Source organism: Pleurodeles waltl, chromosome 3_2 (genome assembly GCF_031143425.1).
Source record: "Pleurodeles waltl isolate 20211129_DDA chromosome 3_2, aPleWal1.hap1.20221129, whole genome shotgun sequence".
NCBI classification, from domain to species: Eukaryota; Metazoa; Chordata; class Amphibia; order Caudata; family Salamandridae; genus Pleurodeles; species Pleurodeles waltl.
The window spans coordinates 130,375,104-130,391,636 of NC_090441.1; the positions used below are offsets into that span (position 1 = coordinate 130,375,104).

General features: G+C 44.0%; 1 protein-coding gene across 4 annotated transcripts in view; it reads left to right on the plus strand.

Annotated features, from left to right (window-relative positions):
* Nucleotides 1–16,533, plus strand: part of LOC138286583 (Na(+)/citrate cotransporter-like) — a 285,677-nt gene that overhangs the window by 190,608 nt on the left and 78,536 nt on the right. For all 4 annotated transcript variants that reach the window (XM_069226982.1, XM_069226984.1, XM_069226985.1 and 1 more), the window contains 2 exons: nt 8,008–8,179; nt 13,147–13,269. In XM_069226982.1, coding sequence (XP_069083083.1) covers nt 8,008–8,179; nt 13,147–13,269 — 295 coding nt within the window. The remainder of the gene's footprint in view (nt 1–8,007; nt 8,180–13,146; nt 13,270–16,533) is intronic.

Consider the following 16,533-nt stretch of genomic DNA (forward strand, 5'->3'; position numbering starts at 1 on the left):
TTTTGGGCAGCGGAAAACCGGCAGGAGACCGCCGGTTTTCCTCTTCTGACCGCGGCCAAACCGCCGCGGTCAGAATGCCCTGCGGGGCACCGCCAGCCTGTTGGCGGTGCTCCCTCCAACCCTGGCCCCGGCGGTCCATGACCGCCGGGGTCAGAATGACCCCCTAAATCTTCATCAAAGGTTTGTGGTCCGAACGTAATGTCACTTGCGTACCCCATATGTAAACTCTGAAGTACTCCATACCTCAAGCTGCAGCCAAAGCTTCCCTCTCAATAACGGAATAATTGCGCTCAGTATTTGTTAAGGAACGCGAAGCAAATGCAACAGTCTTTTCACCTGTTGGATGTATCTGCGCAAACACTGCTCCTATACCGTATGCACTCCCATCCACAGTAATTACTGATCTCTTTCCTGTATCAAATGGGGTCAGTATGCCAGCAGCACACACCTCCTCCTTTATGGCCTCAAAACACTCTTGTTGCGTGATAGACCACAAAAATCTTACACCCTTCCACAATAACGTTTTCAGAACCTCCATCTTAGAAGCAAAATTCTTCACGAATTTGGAATAATACAAAAAAGACCTCAATTGATCTTTATCTTGAGGCGGTGGAGCCAGCCTAATAGCATCTAATAAGTTACTCTTACGCTTGATACCATCACCCGAGAGGGTATGCCCAAGATATTCTATCTTCCTGACCAAGAACACACATTTCTCTTTCCTCAATGTCAACCCAGCATCAGAAATTCTGTCAAGGACCTGCTTTAAGGTGAAATTATTATTCTCGACCGTGTCTCCAAAGATTAAAATATCATCCTGGAAGTAAATGACACATTCTAAATCACTTAGGACCTCACTCATTACTCTCTGAAACACACTGGCCGCCGAACATAACCCAAAAGGCATTTGGGTAAATTGGAATGTGCCTTCCATGGTTATGAAAGATGTAAGAGGTTTAGAATCATTGTGCAATTTGACTTGATGATAAGCATGTTTCAAATCTAATTTCGTAAAAAATTTCCCACCCTTCAGTAGAGTCAAAAGTTCATTTATGTTGGGGAGTGGAAAATTGTCTGCAACTACACATTGATTCAGGCTCCTCAAGTCGACGCAGAATCTCAACTTGTTATCGGCTTTGCGAGTAATGACAACAGGAGAAATCCACTCTGAAGTCTCCACTGGCTCAATTACCCCATTTTTTAACATTTCTCGCAATAACTTGTTGACTTCCTCTCTAACCACAATAGGTACCCTTTTAGCTTTATGCTGGATTGGCATCGCCCCTTGTTTCAATTTAAGTTTGTGCACATACCCTTTGAGTTCACCAATTTCCTCACGAAACACATTGTCCGCACCTCTGATAATGTCTTCCAACATCACTTCCTGTACTACCATAACGGGATTCTGCGCACGAGGATTTATGACAATGTGTAAGTCGTATTGATGAGCCCACCCGAGGATCGGTGGACTTGCTTCTGCCACATATACTTTCCCTCAACCACCCTTTCACCAAAGATGATGTCACCTACCATATAGCCTACAATATCGATTTCTTCACCCTGATACCCACAAGGGTTGATGTCTTTTGGCAATAACTTGACATCAGGCCAATTAGACATGAACAATTTCTTTGGTATGATGGTGTGTAAAGACCCCGAGTCAACCATTAAATGAATTGTCACTCCCTTTATAAGAAATTCAGCTGTAGGTCTTTGTCTCCTATTGTCTTGATGCCCAACCATCAGTACACTGTCCGCACGCATACTCAAAGCCTCATCTGGTTCTTCTGATAACACTGCTACCTTCGTCTTTGCAATCCCTCGACACATCCTTGCAAAATGTCCTTTTTTGCCCACACTTCCTACAATCCTTTCCTTTCGCAAAACAGTTTTTCACTCCGGTACTGTGACTATAGCTGCCACAGTTGTTGCATCCCTTACCGATTACTCTCACATTCTGACCACCTTTACACCTTTACCGCTTTGACTATAGCTGCCACAGTTGTTGCATCCCTTACCGATTACTCTCACATTCTGACCACCTTTACCGCTTTTACACGCACTTGCCCCACCTTTGCTACCAATAGCTTCACTGTCTGTATGCTGACCAATAAGTGACACCCCAATTTTCTCTTCCTTCTTATCAATCACTCTCATGCAGTACTCAGATTCTTCTATTACTTTAGCTATCTCAATGGCATCTTTTAAAGTAGGATTCTTCGCAGCCCACAATCTCTCTTGTATCTTACGACTGTTGCACTGTACTATAAGTTGGTCACGTATCATCTCTTCAGTCATTGAACCAAACTGGCATTTTAGAGACAATTCTCTTAACCTAGTGACAAAGTCATCGATCGACTCCCCTGGATGTTGTGGCTGGGTATAAAATTTATTTTGCCTAATTACTATATTGCGACCCTTTGCAAATCTGATTTCTAAGCGCTTATGTGCGTCAGCATAAACATCCACATCAGGTTGATCTTCCTGAATGGGTAACGGAGGTAGGTACTTAAAAATGTGTTGTCCTTCCTTACCCAAAGCATTTAATAAAATAGCTTTTTTCCGCCCAAGGGAAAAATTACGCCCATCTATTGCCTCTAAATAATTATCAAAAACGTCCAACCATTCTTCCCACTCAAGTGAGGGCTCACCCGGTTGGGGTAAGAACAGAGGTGGTGGTGCAATGGCATGTAAATCCATATTGTTATTGTTCAATGACAAATATCATATAAACATATATATCTATAGCAATAATATATAAAAAAAAAAACTTTATGAAATACGCCAACACCAATTGCCCCCCACTAGTGCACTATCTCTGCAAAGTACTGTTAGTGCCAAGAAAGCATTAAGAAAACAACACAAAGATCAGAAAAGTTTCACTAACATACGTGCATATCGCAGAGGTTCCCCATCATGGCAACAGGTACGGTATTTGTTCAGCGTGCTGCCAAAAGAGCGAAGAAAATGGTCCTAAACTCGTTATGAAGACTGAGTATTAGCTCAGTATATGCCGTCTTAGGTGTTGGTGTGAGCATCAGAATGGCCTTTCCTCTAATACTCGCATACCGGAAGTAGTTCTTAGACAGGTGCCGGAAAGAACACTGACTGCTAAACAAAATTGTGTTCCTGCACACTCTGAACTGCAGGATTACCAAGATGACGCTACGCTCTTATACACTTTTGCTTGCTGTGTGCGGCCCTCAGGTGAGATTTCGCTCCCACGCGCTTCTCCTTGCTGTGTGGCACCAAGATGACGTTGCGCTCCCACACGCTTTTGTTTGCTGTATGGCACCAAGGTGACGTTGCGCTCCCACGCGCTTTCGCTTGCTTTGTGGCACGAGTGTTCCATCAGTGTTTGTGTTAAAGCTGCACGCGCCCGTATCAATCATTGATATATAATATATGATGACTTGCACAACAGACCTCCACACTAGCCCAGTTAAAAACTGTAATCAAGACACTGACCGCAACAGTTAGCCTTGCGCCTGCACGATCTCCTTGGCTCCCAAACACAAAGTCTGACGGAAAGCAGCTGCTGATCCAGAGACGACTCAGCACACAATTCTTACACGATGTCTGTTTGCCATCACACTCGACATCTCAAACGACAGTAGCTGATCCGGCGAAGTCTCTGGTTAAGATCAGATTAAGATTCTGACGATCCTTACGCAGTGCTTGTCCATTGCTACACGTAAATTCCTTCGAGATAGAGATCACACCGCTCCTTCACCATAGAAGCTGGCTCAAACTCGTCGCCAAATTTATGTTGTGAAGGACGGCACTGGCACGGGGATGATTTAGTAGTTAGTTTATTTAAGTTCCAGTAACAGATATGACCTCCACCTCAGCCAGCTCCCAATAACCGTCTGAGGCGGAATGTCACGGTTCCCATGACAATCTACAAAGGTTCTATTCATAAAAGAAACACACATTATAACACATTCCAAGTCGTAGTTGGGACAAAATCTAAGAAGTAGACTGGCTCAGCATCTTTAGCACAGATCAACCGAGCCCCACAGACAACCTCAACAAGGGCCTCAACAACTTCAACAACTGGAACAAGAACTGCATGGACTCCCTTGCCATCAAACCCAACAAGTATAGTAGATCACACAAGTATGCCAGCAGAACAGAAGACCTCCGAAACACCAGACGACACTGTAAACAACTAGAAAGGAAATGAAAAGACAGCCACGACACTGCCAACAGAACTGCCCACAAGGCTGTACTCAGATGCTATCACCAGCAAATAAGGGACAGCAAGAAAAAAACACTAGTCGACCGCATCAAAGGAAGCTTCAGCGACTGCAAAGAGATCTTCTCAATCATTAAGGATTTCACCTTGCCCTCAGCCACTATCACCAACATCGCTGCCTCCCAGCAACTCCGCGAAAACCAATCCAACTTCTTTCACACCAAAATCACAAACATCTACAGCAACTTTCCACACCAACTTAATCCCAGAGAACTTGTGTTTAATCTACCCACCACTAACCTGACCCAATGGACAACCCTCACTAGAAATGACACAGCTGCAGTCATGTGGAACATTCACTTAAGGGCCCCAATGGTCCCATACCCCCACAGCTACAACCTGGGCACATCACCAATCAGCACCACCCTGACCCACATTATCAACACCTCCATCATGTCTGCCACTTTCCCGGATGAATAGAAACCTGCAGAAATGAGAGCCCTTCTCAAGAAGCCCACAGCCGACCCAAATCAATTGAGCAAATTCCAACCCATCTCCCTGCTATCCGATCCAGTCAAAGTGATTGAGAAGACCATCATCAAACAACTCACGACCCACCTTGAACTTTACCATATTCAAGACAAAACTCAATCAATATTAAGAAAGAACCACAGCACCGAAACAGCACTCATTGCAGCCATTGATGATATTTAAATCATCCTGAACCGAGGAGAAACCGCAGCTCTCATCCTACTTGACCTCTCTACGGCCTTCGACACTGTCTTCCATCACCCTCTTCAAAAGACTCCATGAAATTAGCATACAAGGATCCACTCTCAAATGGATCCGTTCCTTCCTCACACGAAGAACCAAAAGGGCCAGGCTGCCACCCTTCACATCAGAGGCCAATAATTGATATGTGGAGTCACACAGGGATCGTCCATCTGCCTCACCCTTTTTGACATATAGATCCCACCATTGTCAACATCATCCGATCACAAGACATCACTGTCATCTCCTATGCTGAAGACACCCAACTCATCCTCTCCCTGATTGACAAAACAGCCACTGCCAGAAAAAACTTCACCAACTGCATGACCGTGGTAGAAGACTAGATGCGAAATACCTGCTGGCAGCTCAACTCTGACAGGATAGAAGTATTGGTATTTGGCAACAAGACCTCCCCCTGGGACTCTACCAGGCGGCCTTCGGAGCTAGGACCAACACCCACAGACCATGCAAGAAATCTAGGGGTCATCTTAGACAACAAGCTCAACATGACGGCTCAAGTCAACACAGTGTGGATCTCTTGCTTTTACATCCAACGCAAGCTGCGAAAAATCTTTAAATGGTTACCTCAGTACACCAGACTGAATGTCATACAAGCGCTCATCACCAGAAAGCTCGACTACGGCAACACACCAGAATCTCCAAACAACTCCTACACTGACTGCATACCATCCAGAACACTGCTGCCAGCCTCATACACCAGGAAGCTTTACTGGCTCCATATTTACAAGAGCAGCAAATTATAACTTCTAACACACACTTACAAAGTCCTGCACAACACAGGGCCAGAATCCCTGAACAGCCACATACACTTTCACCAACCCATCAGACACCTACGCTCTATTTCACTCTCAATCACACACATTCCTCACATCCAAAAAATCAAACCTGGAGGTTGTTCATTCTCGTACATCACACCCAAGACATGGAATGAGCTCCCTGTACACATCAGAGCCTTCGCCTCACTTCTTGAGTTCTGCATGCAGCTGAAGACTTGGTTCTTCGTATAAGCATCTTGGGGACTAAAAAACTACACATCTGCTGAAGCACCTGGATACTCTTGGGTGATTTATGAGCTATACAAATCAATTTAACATGACATAACATATATGGCTCATTGCATCATCCCTTCCCCTCTTTAAAAACTGACTCTATGGGAATCTATCTGTATTTAACACTGAATCATTATTTTTGTTACTTTGATATTACAAGGACAGTGACTTACAACGTCATCACTAAAATAGAAATGTTTAAAGATTGTGATCGTTTTTGATTACTTGTCATTCATTCATAATCAAGATGAAGGTTTTCAAGCACAGGCCATCGGAAATGGTCCTGTGAATTAAATTGTGCATCAGAAATGACCCTTTAAATTACAAATGTACGAAATTATAATTCAACAAGTGTAATTGCTTGAAATTTGATTTGTTCCTAAATCACACCTTTATTCTCAATTTTTTGCTGAAACAATTCTCTCAAAATGTAGATTTACAACTTTTCCCCCCAAAAAGTGAAGAGGGCATCTAAGTATGCTTCACTTATATTGCGTGATGTTTTAAAACGTTGTTACTTTTTACTCCAGTGTGGCACTCGTATAAGGGAATTTGAAATTCACCTATAGACCAACGACGTATAGATTTCAGAAATACAGATTCCTATTTACCATCTGATATGAATGTTATGCCAGTGAAGTCACAGTGATAGTGAAACATTCAAGTGTGACACAAGGTGTACGAAATGAGCCACGTCCACTCAGTGGAAGAATAATAGGTGAGCAGTGTATGCCATGCAGTGCATTCTGGAGCACATTGCCCTAAACAAATAATAAAGCATGGTGTGAGAGTACTGTCTGTGACACAGATGATCTTAGAGGACATTTTGCATAACAATGGCCTCTTGAAATGCCAAACAACTTTGCATCAGTCATGCAACTTTACTGTTAAACCTATGTAATGCACAAACAATAACATGCTGAAAGTGTCAGTGCATATTTATAATTTGTGCAGAAAGGTTTTAAGGCATGGACAAAGTCGGTTCTGACCCAGGGTTCCAGCCTTTCAGGGCCCCCTGGATAGAGCCAGTTCTATACTGCAGATAATCTTGTCCTGATGACCTTGAATAATTCCTGAATAGATTGTTCAAAAGATTGTTAAGGCCGTTTTCCTTTAATTTAGTTTTAATGTGGGTGATGTGTGATGTGATGTGTGAGAGTCTATTACAGTAATTTGAAACAGACATGATGTGTTTGTGTTTCATGCAATATCCGTGAAAACATTTCTTTCATATCAAAATAGACGCTCCTGCATGAGAAATGGGACGGTGTCATCGAGATTATTTACAGTAATATTAATGAGCTGCTGCTGTGTTACAATATTGAAAACACAGATCACTATCCCTGAATGGTAGAAGTAAACACCTTTAGAATTTTGACAAGTGTGCTTAAGCATGAAAGAGCTGAAACTGGACCATAAATTCAAAGCTGTTCTGAACAGGGGCTCCCAAAATACATTTGTCCCAGGGCCCTCCTAATTCTTAAGAAGCCCCTGATTTGTGCATTACATTAGTGTCTGGGGTTGTTTTGACCTTATTAAAATATTTGTTTCATCACACCTCAGAATGACAACAAAAGCTGTGCTTTATTTAAAGATTTCTTGCTGCTGATGGATTCTGAAATATTTGCAATGTTCATTTACAAGTATTTATATTTTCTTATGTGTTAGAGAAAATTTGTCGTGCATTATAACATTCCCTCACTTTTCAGGCAAGGAAATGACACCAATCGTCATTTTCAATCAGCAGCATTTTCTCAAAAGACACCGCATGAGACTCTGTCCTGCTACTCAAAGCAAATGGAACAAGACAGAAACAAAACTTAAAGGCTCTTTACGTGCAGGGGGGAGTTATGTGTTCACAAGAAAAGTAGCACATGCCTCAGGTCATTGGTCCTTAATTTTCGATCATCCGCTGTTATTTGTGAATAATTAATAAGACGATGTTTTGAGGTTTTATGTCCTTTGCAGTAATAGGGAATGGGCATGTTCCAGGGAGCCCCAAAGTGCTGGACAATAGCGCCCAGAAGAAGCGCATCTGCAAAGGCATGTCGCTGTGCGTGTGCTACGCGGCTAGCATCGGCGGCACGGCCACCCTGACGGGGACAGGGCCCAACCTTGTGCTGAAAGGACAGATGAACTCGTAAGTAACTCCCATTGTCATTTCATAATTTTTTTCATACTATTTTCATGGTCGCAAACCAACAATGACCATGGGCTACATGTACGAATGTTTGGAATTGCGATTTCCTAATTGTGATTCATGCAAATCAGGCTGTTTGCAACTAAGGAAAAGCTACATACATCTGGCCCTATGTTCTGCATCAGCGAAACCACAGCCCTGCCTTAGAGCCCATTTTATGCCCCATAAACTGCCATGTGTACAGCATCATGGCTGAGTATGTATGCAGGGACTTATAAAGCACAAACCTGTGCTACGAAACGACAGAGCTTGAGGAACAAAACCAACTCAGATGGGTTGAATAAACCGTGCACCAGATCCAAAGTTACTTTCTGAAGCCAGCAAATAGTGGTCGATGGATATAATTCTTAATTACCAGAAGTTATTAGGTCTCGCCTACACTGTGCTGTGCTGCAAGACATATTGTTTACAACTCAGTGGGATTACAACCTGCCCCCAGAATACAATTAGTTCCTTTGTTCATCACTCTCATTTTCAGCTTTCCTTCCTTTCTTGTGCTAGATCCTCCCTAGAGCATGGTTCAAGTACTTATATTCTTCCTCAGCTTTTTGCATCTCACTTTTTATTTATTTTATAAGTGATTCAGTATGATTCCTGGATGTGTAATGCGCTTTCCTACTTTTAACACAGGCATACATGTTCCTATTTATGTCACTTTCACCCTATCTGTAGGCCCTAATGACTCTTTAGTTACTTACACACACAATTGTGCTACTCTACACCACTCCAATCCACTCTCTGTCTCTCTACACCAATCCACTCTGCTCTACTCCACGCCACTCCACTCCACTTTACACCAATCCAGTCTACTCCACTGCACACCACTCCACTCTACTCTATTCCACTCCACTCTATGCAACTCCAAGCCATGGTACTCTATGACATACTACTCCACTCTATGCTACTCCACTCCATTCCATTCCACTCTGCGTAACTTCTCGCCATGTTACTTTACTCTGTGCCACTCTACTCAATGCTACTCCACTCTGCTCTTCACTACACCAAATGTTACTCTGCAGCACTCTTCTCTATGCCACTGTACTCTACACCTCTCCACACCACTCTACCATATGCTACTCTACACCACTCCACTCTACTCTACTCGACTCTACTCTACTCTATGCCACTCCACTCTTCACCTTTCCAATCTACCAGGGTTGAGTCATCCATAGGAGTGTGGGGGCGTTGACCCCCTACTGCAAGCCACCACACCCCAGACAGACTTCGTATCCTGATGTATTTGGTTTCTGTAGGGTAGGAGCCGGGCTACGGAACAATGTGGCGAGGGTTCACTGAGGCTGTGTTTATGAACTGCGCATATCAGATTGGCCATATATTTGCTGTGGCCAGCCTATCATGCACGGTTCTGGCTTCCAGAATCAACGCTGTGTGGGAGCTAGAAGAGCTTTGGCACAGCTCAATCAGTTTCCGATAGAGTGTTGTGTTTCCCTGACCCAGCCAATCCTGGCACTGCTCTTATGCTGTAATATATAAAAAGCAGCATGACAGCAGTGCTTGGATTTGGCTGGGATACTACTGCCCAGGTCCGAAGGATTAACTCACAAAGGTAAGGATATTTTTCTTCATGTTTATTTATTTTAATTAAAGTTAAATTTGATACTGCAATGGTGGTGCACATTCTATATAAATAAAACATATCTCCAAATAGCATGTGCCCCGATCACCTCTGTAATACAAATTTAAGCGTATTGGTACTTTTGGACATGATTTAGCTTTTACTTGCTGCACGTGCACCAAAAAATCACGAACCACTGCTGGCCAATGACGTCACTGACATTTTACCCTGGAGAAGATCAATACCAGTGTTGAGCAGGTGTTGTCTCTGCCACAATGGCATTTTGGCATTGCAGCTTCCAATCCATAAACCAATTATTTTTTGCTACTGGTGATACTTTGTTGTTACTTTCAAACGGTGCCTAAATGGGACTAATTAGCAGTGACTTGAGGTGAAATCTATTGTTGTTTATCGAAGAAAGGGACTTCCACATGATGTTAAACATCTTTCATGGGACCACACTTTCCCGGGCTCCCCAGAGACAACAGGGGGTGTTTTCCTCTCTGGCTCCTTGGCCTCAGGAACAGCCACACAGACCTAGAAGGAAGAACCAACACAAAGGAACGTTTCTTCGGCCTCCCTGGGCCGAATGTGATGATCTTGGAATTTTCTCGTTCTTGGGGATGGACTCTAGCCACCAGGAAGCCTCCATTCAGGCCACTGGGCCCAGAATGCTTTGTAATTTCTTGGAAGAAAAGGTCATGAGCACATGTAGGTTTTTTCCAGGAACAGTCACAATCACTGGCAGATGATCCTCTTCTATGGGAAAGGCTTTGATTCCCAGCTAGCTAGCAGAGTCATTAATTTGGCCCAGCAGGGTGATCCAAAGGCAGATTCTAATTAAGGAGCTGGCTCAAAGAATTACGACAAATTAGAAGTGACAGGATTGCAGAAATAACAAAAGTAACATTACATCTTCACATGGGATACTGATTCATCATACAATTGGTGTGTCAACCTAGTCTCTAGGCCTAAATATTGCAAACCCGTACTTTGGTGCAGCTTTAGTCCATAATGTAAATGAAGCATGCACACTTTTCAGTGACACGCTGCATACTTACGCTGTGAACGCCTACTCATCCTAAAAGGCATGAACAGGTCAGCAAAGGGTCCTCTCTGACAGGATACCTGTGCCCAGATACTGGGCTGAGTGGGGCAGTAGTCCTACTCGCTCAGCCCACACACATGTGCACAAGTTTCCATCTGCATCCAGCCCAGGGTCTCTTACCCTAGCTTTGCAGCTTCTGACCTTATTTTAAAGGCAGGCACTGGCAGCTGGCACTTCCACTATAACAGAGTGACTGAGGCACAGCTAGTGAGATTCACTCACTGCATATATCCACGAACTGAGTAGTAAAAAAAAAAGCAGAATAACCAGGGGGCTAAGTGGGTCTGAACCCATGTTCCTACAGTGTGCATGTCTGTGCGTGGACATCAGTTTATTTGAGTATAGAGATCACAGTACACCCTGGTAAAATTCAGGCCCTCTGGTAAATCTTGCTAACTTGAGGAATTTATAGCACAATGCCCTTTTCCCACCCCTAGTGAAATATTGGCCCTCCTATGATGAGGAATTTTCTCGATAACTTCTTGGCATCCAGGAAATAATGCCCACTGCCCAACCCTGGTAAAATGTTGTCCCTTGCTTAAAGGTGGTTATTCTTGTCAATCCAGTGCATGATGCCCACCAAGATAAAATAAAAGACCTCACAAAATGATAGCAACTTTTAAGCATCCACAGTATGATGGTAAAATGCAAGCACTCCCATAGTAGTGACATATGTTGGTAACTTGTAAGCATCAATAGCACGATACCCACTAACCATCTCTGGTAAATGCTGGATCTTCCATATAGGTGATATTTCTCCGGAATTTGTGGGCGTCCTTATTATGATGCCCACCCATGGAAAAATACTTTTACTTCTTGTCAACTTGTGGGCATCAGCTGCAAACTAGCCACCCTTGCTACAATGTTGACCCTTGTAGAATAATGATATTTTGTGCCATCTTCTGGGCATGCCGGTTGGTCCCATTGGTGAAATAGTGGTGTTTCTTAGAAACTTGTCATAACATATGGTATCATGTTCATTTCCCACCCCTGGTAAAATGCTGACTCTTGCATAATGGTGGTATTTCTTGGCAACGTGTGGGTCTTATTGCTGGTCCTACTAGAATGGTAATTTCTATATAATATTGTGGCATTCCCACAAGTGCAATTGCTGCTCCAGTAGTTTAGTGGCAATTCTTTTCTATATTTTGGACATCCATTGCACTAAGGAATGAATTGTTGATGTATAGTAAGCAATCGGCACAACAGTGCCCACACCTTCCATAGTGCTGCCCACTGGAGTATGGTGGTAATTCATGTGTGTATTCATTTCATGACGATGTTCATCCTGCCATAATGCTGGCCATTGATGATGTTGGGGGTCCCATCATTCATGCAAGACTTGTGGTCCGAAGTAGGGAAATTAATCCCTGAACCTGACGTGCAAAGAGAAAGCATCCTGCACTTCAAGGCCATTGTTTTTATGTTCTTTTTAAAAATATACTCCGATTTTAGGGGTTTGTTTTATAAGAACAAGCATTTTTGTACAGTGGGACTAAAAAGACTTGGGGCCACACTGTGCCACTGGCGCAGTGTACCAGCCCATATTTACCAGGCCACGCAAAGCCACCTTGCATGGCTTTTCATAGCTTTGTAAATACGCACTCCTTTCGTGCATAACACTGTGTGAAAGGGGCATTCCATGGGTGTTGCTTGGGGTGTTCCCACGCAACACCCATGGAACCCAGAGGAATCTGACACATTCCTAGATTTACAAGTCTGAGAATGCGTCCGATTACTTCACTGCCTCAGGGATGGAGTGGCGCGACAGGGAGAAATATCTTTATTTCTACCCGTTTTTTCCTCTTTCTATGTGTGCTGCAGAATGCATTCTGCAGCACACATAGAAAGGGGAAAACACCTCTTGTGACTGTTTTTGTGCAGGAAGGTGTCGCTTCCTGCACAAAAACAATCATTCCCACTAAGCAGGCACCCTTGCACCATGGTGCAAGGGTGCCTGTGTTGGCGCTAAGCAGCAATGTGTGCACCAGCGAAGGGGGAGAGGACAGAATTGAACTGTATCTTGTAGCTAGGGTGAATTCCTGCCCTTTAACAGTGGCACAGGGTGGCGCAGCAAGGCACTTGCTGTGCCGCCCTGAGCCTCGGACCTTGTAAGTGAGGCCCATGGAGTGCAGTTGGCAAACTGCTCTGTTTATGCTCTATACAAAAATACACATAATTCCAGCATTTTTACAATCAGTTTTAAATGTTTTTTTATTGCAGACTCTTCCCCGAAAATGGTGATGTTATAAACTTTGCTTCCTGGTTCATGTTTGCCTTCCCCAACATGATACTGATGCTGACACTAGCCTGGCTCTGGCTCCAGTTTTCTTTCTTGGGATTTAAGTAAGTATTTCTTTTTGTGATCACAAAATCTGACCCCAGCCTTGGCTAGCTTAGCTCTTCTTGACAATGATGCTACTCCCCATAGTCTGTCAGAAATGTATGTTTTCAGATATTTGGAATTAAATGGATGGTCCAAGCCTGCAAGTGGGGTCATCCTCTGCACTTACATGGCTTTGGTCTACCCAATACCTCTTACAAAATCAACATTTAGTGCTGCAGGGAAGTGAAGATGAGGGTTATGGTGGTGGAGTGCATACATTTATAATACAGAATCATTCGTAACTTTCTTTGGATACAGAGGGCTATATTCGAAGGTCCACCTCGACTCCCCGTACCTCATTTACTGCATTATATAACAGCATTGCTGAAGAATCTACCAGGGGACACCCTTTCAGTGGTTGTAGCACCAATGGAGAGGTTGTTTTGGAGCCCGCATTCTCAAGGCCAGTCCCTCTGATGTCATTTATGCTAGTATATTTTTAGTATGGAACCATTTTTGAAACTATGTAATATATTCAGAAGGAAAACCATGTGACTGTACCCCCATGCACTGAGACACCACTGCAAGCACTTGGAGAACATTAGATTTGGAAATCCTTGAGACGAATCTCTGCTTTGGGCGTTTCTCTCCAGGAACGACATGGTGGTCCACACATCTCATACAAGCATTCAGTGGGGTTGGGAAAGAGAAAAGTATTTACTTTTGTGGCAAACGACTCTCAATTTGGCAGCCCTCCTGCCATTTAGAGGGCAGAAATGCAGAACGTGCAGTTTGAGTAATAAAATATATGATCAACGTCTAACAATCATCATTACTCTGAAAGTGGTCTGCAGTGAAGAGGTAACAGTATGTTAGTAGTGTGTCTTATCCCATTTAATAAAGTTGTAAGTGATATTCTGATTGTGAGAAATCATGGATGAAGGATCTCAGGACTATCAGAAGTTACTGCACTCCCAACTGTTACAAGTAGGGTATTTTGCTTATGGTGGCCCCGGCCTCCATGCTGGGGATCACCACACAGGGAACCAAGCACCCTTATGATCAATTGACTCTCAGGGTACTGAGGCAAACATATACAAAGATTATTTAGAGAGATGCTATGAGCTAGAAACTGGGTGTGATAGGTAAAGGGCAGGAATGCGCTGAACGTAACATTGTACAACGCATTCCTGGCTTTTCCCATCCCTGGCGCACAATATGCTGCCTCGCGCCAACGCAGACACCCTTGCACCATGGTGCAAGGGTTCCTGCATTGTAAGCAGGATTGATTTTGTGCAAGAAGGGGCACCTTTCTACACAAAAACAACGCCTGAGAGGCATTTTCCTCTTTCTATGTGTGCTGCATAATATTTTCCTGTTACGCCTCACCGGGGGAGGTGTGGGTTTTTGACGACTTCCCAGGTCTACCAGTAATGGTAACTCTGGAAATGCACCAAAATCCACAGTTGGATGTTTGGGAAAACCCACTCTTCACCCATAGAACGCCTTGACCAGGGCAGATTTACGCAACACGGCAATTTGCACCTCATTGCGTCACTCTGGAGTTATTAAGCCAGGCCATGCCTGGTTTGATAAATTTAACTTAAGATGTTGTGTCACTCTTGCACAACGTTGTGCAGTGCAAGAGCCATGCAACTCTTTGGTAAATATGGCCGTTGGTGTGTTATCTTTAAAAACGAATAGTACTTCCATAAACACAAAATTAACTATTAAGCACAACATTACAAATTTACAAAATGGTTTGTGGTAAATGAAAAGGGCCTCCCAAAAGACAGGCGATGCGCAGTAAAGAAAGGTCACGGAACTCAATAAACCCTCTATTTGTGGACTAGACTCCTCACGTTTTAGGCACTATCAACATCTTTTGCACCAGAAGATCCTAATCCCTCAAACTACAATGCCCCATGCATATAGGAATGCAATACAAAAGACAAAAAAACAAATGTACTGGTTTGTCACATAGTGGCACAGCACATTCATCAGTAAAACATAAGCATAAATCAAAGCAACATATAAAAGACCAAGACTTCAATAGCCTCCTTCCACTTTTCTGACACTGTTTTTGCTGGTTTTAGGACTCTACACACTTTACCACTGCACTTTGAAAGGGTGGGCATCTACGTCATTAGTCCACTGGACCCCAAAACTGCCCTAGGCAACAGGTTTATCCTGGTTTTGGTGGACCATGCCATCCGTTACCCAGATGCAATCCCTCTGAGGATGATGACTGCACCGGTGGTGACCAGAACTCTATTGGGGATCTTTACCCGTGTGGTATTCCTAAAGGAGATTGTGTCTGCATACATGAAGTCCATGTGGGATGCATGTAGGGTGACCTACAAGTTCACCGCACCCTATCATCCTCATTCCAATGGTCTTGTGGAGAGATTCAACAAGACCTTGAGGCGTAAGTGGGATGTCCTCTTGCCATGCCTTCTCTGCTTACAGAAAGGTACCCCAGAAGGGGGTAGGGTTCAGTCCCTTTGAACTTCTCTATGGGTACTGTGTAAGGGGACCCTTAGGCATTGTGAAAGAGGGGTGGGAGAAAACTCCCAAGGCACCCCCCCCCCCCCTCAGGATGTGGTTAGGATGTGGTTAGCTACATGTTGGCCCCCTGCAACCAGATGCAATGCTTCTGGAAAAAGGCCAACAGCAACCTTGGGGCCAGTCAAGAGGTGATGAAACGCTGGTACGACCAGAAGGCTATCCTGGTGGAGTTTCAGCCTGGAGACAAAGTTTGGGTGATGGAGCCAGTAGAGCCTAGAGCTCTCCAGGACCGCTGGACTGGTCTATTTGAGATCAAGGAGTGTAAAGAGGAGGCCACTACTTAGTGGACCTCCAGTCCCCTAGGGTCCCCTAAAGGTGCTCCATGTGAACCGACTGAAGCCTCATTTTGAGAGGACTGAGGTCAACATGCTTCTGGTGACATATGGTGTGGAGGAGGCAGTGAACCTCTCTGCCAAAGAATACGATGGGTCAGTGGAGGGTGTCAATCTCTCTGACTCCCTGACCCTGGACCAGCAAGGGGACTGCTACCAGTTACTAGAGCAGTACTCCTCCCTGTTTTCCCTCACCCCTGGACTCACACACCTGTGTGTACATGTTATTGATATGGTGCAAGATAGTCCCGCTGTAAAGAACAAAATTTACAGGTTGTCAGACAGGGTGAAGGCTAGCATAAATGAGGAAGTAGCCAAGATGCTAGCTCTTGGGGTGATTGAAAAGTCTAGCAAACCCTGGTCCAACCCTGTGGTGCTTGTACC